We start from the raw sequence: 2,952 nt of genomic DNA on the forward strand, positions 1-2,952 counted from the left end.
ACTCATTGCATTATATCATTATATTTGAGTTTTGTGAAATTTTTGATGTAGACATAACACTTCACAGATAATACAGATCTAGTTGTCACACCAGCTTTTAATTAAAAAGACAAATACTTTATTTTAAAAAAAAAAGATTAATGGGTATACATGAGGTTTAATGCTGTGTCCGAAATCGCTTACTCGTTCACTATTCTCTGTGTATGGAACTACATTTGAGTCCACTGTGTGGAGAGCTATCAAAGTTACGCGACATATAGCCCGTCATTCTACTTCCTGTTTGGAGGCGGGTCTGGATCTGTAAACACTTACACAACGTGCTGTGCACTGCAGCAGACTGCCGGCCGTAAACACTGCAGACCAGGTAAAATAGAAAAGCGGTCCTGTTTTAAATAGTTGAACAAAGCAAACTCCTATCAGTACGTATACTGCATACAAATTAATATAATTAGCTACATAGACTTACATACCAACTGTCGTAAGTCAATGTCACGAGTGAAATGATGATGTGTTTTCTCGTGTTGTGAGTAGGTGGAGGTGGCGTGGGGGGGGGGGGGGGGGGGGACTTGGCATCATACACAAAATTACTATTGTATTTCTACAAGGGCATTAAAAACTCTTTGGCTATAAGTGGCTCTACCTCCAAGCCAGTAGGTGGCGGTATAGAGCATAAACCATTTTTATCTTTATAAATCTCTTTTTCAGTCCTGATGACCTGTCGGAAGTGTTGGCGGCTGGAACCAAGGAGTCTCACGACAAAGCAGAGAACTCGCCCTTTGTCAAGGACTTCCTGAGGGGCCGAATCAAACGAGAACTTTTTAAGGTGAATCTAGTGTTCATGGACTTTTGTAGAGTTTGATAAATGAGCCAATCTTGTTTTGACCTCCATTCTGTTGCTATTTTGTCCCCCAGCTTGGCACAGCTGCCCTGTACTACGTTTATTCTGCCATTGAGGAAGAGATCGAGAAGAACAAGGACCACCCCATGTTTGCCCCACTATATTTCCCCTCTGAGCTTTACCGGAGAGACGCCTTGGCCAAAGACCTGGAGTATCTCTACGGTGAAGACTGGGAGAGCAAGATCTCCTGCTCAGCAGCCACACGGCCCTACGTGGACCGCATTCATGAGGTGGGACGAGACGATCCGGTTCTTTTGGTCGCACACGCTTGGACCCGCTACATGGGTGACCTGTCAGGAGGGCAGATTCTGAAGAAAGTGGCTCAGCGGGCTCTAAAACTGCCCCCTACTGGTGAGGGAGTGAACTTCTACCATTTTGAAGGCATCCACAACCCCACGGCTTTCAAGAGGCTGTACCGCAGTCGGATGAATGAGCTGGAGGTGGATGCAGAGACCAAAAAGAAGCTGCTAGACGAAGCCAACCTGGCATTTCAATATAATCTGGATGTAAGAGAATTATCAAATATGGCTTGCTTTTTTGATCCAGATCTTTTAAAGGAACAATTCACCTGTTAATGAAAAATTGCGGAACATGTACTCACCGTCAGGTCATCCAAGATGTAGATGAGTTTGTTTCTTCATTAGAACAGATTTGGAGAAATGTAGCATTAGATCACTTGCTCACCAATGGATGCGCTGCAGTGAATGGGTGCCGTCAGAATGAGAGTCCAAACAGCTGATAAAAACATCACAATAATCCACACCACTCCAGTCCATCAATTAATGTCTTGTGAAGTGAAAAGCTGCGTGTAATAACTTTATCACAAAGACGTTTTTAACTTCAGAGCATGGCTTCCAGTCAATTCGTAATATTGCTTTCTCAAGTCATTTCATCTGAAACAGGAGTGAAATATGTACAACGTAAGCACCGTTTACAAGCAAAAAAAGTCCAAAACATTACTAAACAAATATTAGTGGATTTTGATGTGAGAGGAAAACAGGAAATGGAGATTTTTCACTGGCGAAATCATTGTTACGGATTATGGACTTGTATTTTGGCCAAAAGCAACGGTTTAAAGTTAAAACACCTTAATAATGATTTTGTTTCTTACAAACACGCAGCTTTTCATTTCTCAAGAAGTTAACTGATGGACTGGAGTAGTGTGGATTATTGTGATGTTTTTAATCAGCTGTTTGGACTCTCATTCTGACGGCACCCATTCACTGCAGAGGATCTATTGGTGAGCAAGTGATGTAATGCTACATTTCTCCAAAATTGTTCTAATGAAGAAAATCTACAGCTTAGATGGCCTGAGGGCGAGTACTATTTTCAGCGAATCCTCATTTTTGGGAGAATTAAGTTGTTAAGTACATTTATGTGCGTTTAAACAATGTGTTAATAGTAATTTTTGAACTTCATCAGGTATTCACAGAGTTGCAGGAGATTGGGAAAGATATAAAAGAGGAAGTGCAGGACATTGGCTTTCATGCACATGGGGATATGGGTGGAGACAGCAGTAAATGCCCCTACTATGCAGCCAAGATGGGTGAGTTGTTAGCGAATAGCGACTATGTTTTTAAAATGTTTTATATTAGGTACATTTAAAATGTTTTTTTGTTTTTACTCAACTGCTTCCCTCATTTTCTGTCTAGCGGTGAGTGGAAACACGACTTATGCATGTAATTTTGCCAAGATGCTGCTTCGACAGTCCACAGTACAGGTGATTCTGGCCACATGGGTCGCTGCTGTCGCTGGATTGGCTGCTTGGTACCTCATGTGATCACCTTTTCCTGAGTCAGCCAATCAGAAATGAAAATAGCAACAGCTGGGCTTCAAAGTGGAAATCTTTCACTCACTGGGCCACTTTGTGAAAATATTGCTGCCGATCATATAAATATGTAAAGTCACTGACTGGATTTTAATCCATGCCACGTATCTGTATTAAATACAATGCTTTTAAAGGAGATGTGACATTCTTTATCCTGTTTTCAATCTCAGTCGAGAGTGTAAGCACACATGCTAGAAGACATTGGAGCTGCTTAAAATAAAACTAT

At 41.5% G+C, this 2,952-nt stretch overlaps 1 protein-coding gene across 1 annotated transcript; it reads left to right on the forward strand.

The window, feature by feature from the left end:
- Positions 1 to 688: 688 nt before the first annotated feature.
- Positions 689 to 2,952, forward strand: hmox2a (heme oxygenase 2a; the record flags this gene model as incomplete). The annotated part of the gene is made up of 4 exons (XM_016252174.1): positions 689 to 823; positions 913 to 1,404; positions 2,321 to 2,444; positions 2,551 to 2,952. Coding segments are annotated over 4 exons (879 nt in total), but the record flags the coding sequence as incomplete, so codon positions are not given.

This window comes from Sinocyclocheilus grahami, unplaced genomic scaffold (genome assembly GCF_001515645.1).
Source record: "Sinocyclocheilus grahami isolate Dianchi unplaced genomic scaffold, SAMN03320097.WGS_v1.1 scaffold1091.1, whole genome shotgun sequence".
Taxonomy (NCBI): domain Eukaryota; kingdom Metazoa; phylum Chordata; class Actinopteri; order Cypriniformes; family Cyprinidae; genus Sinocyclocheilus; species Sinocyclocheilus grahami.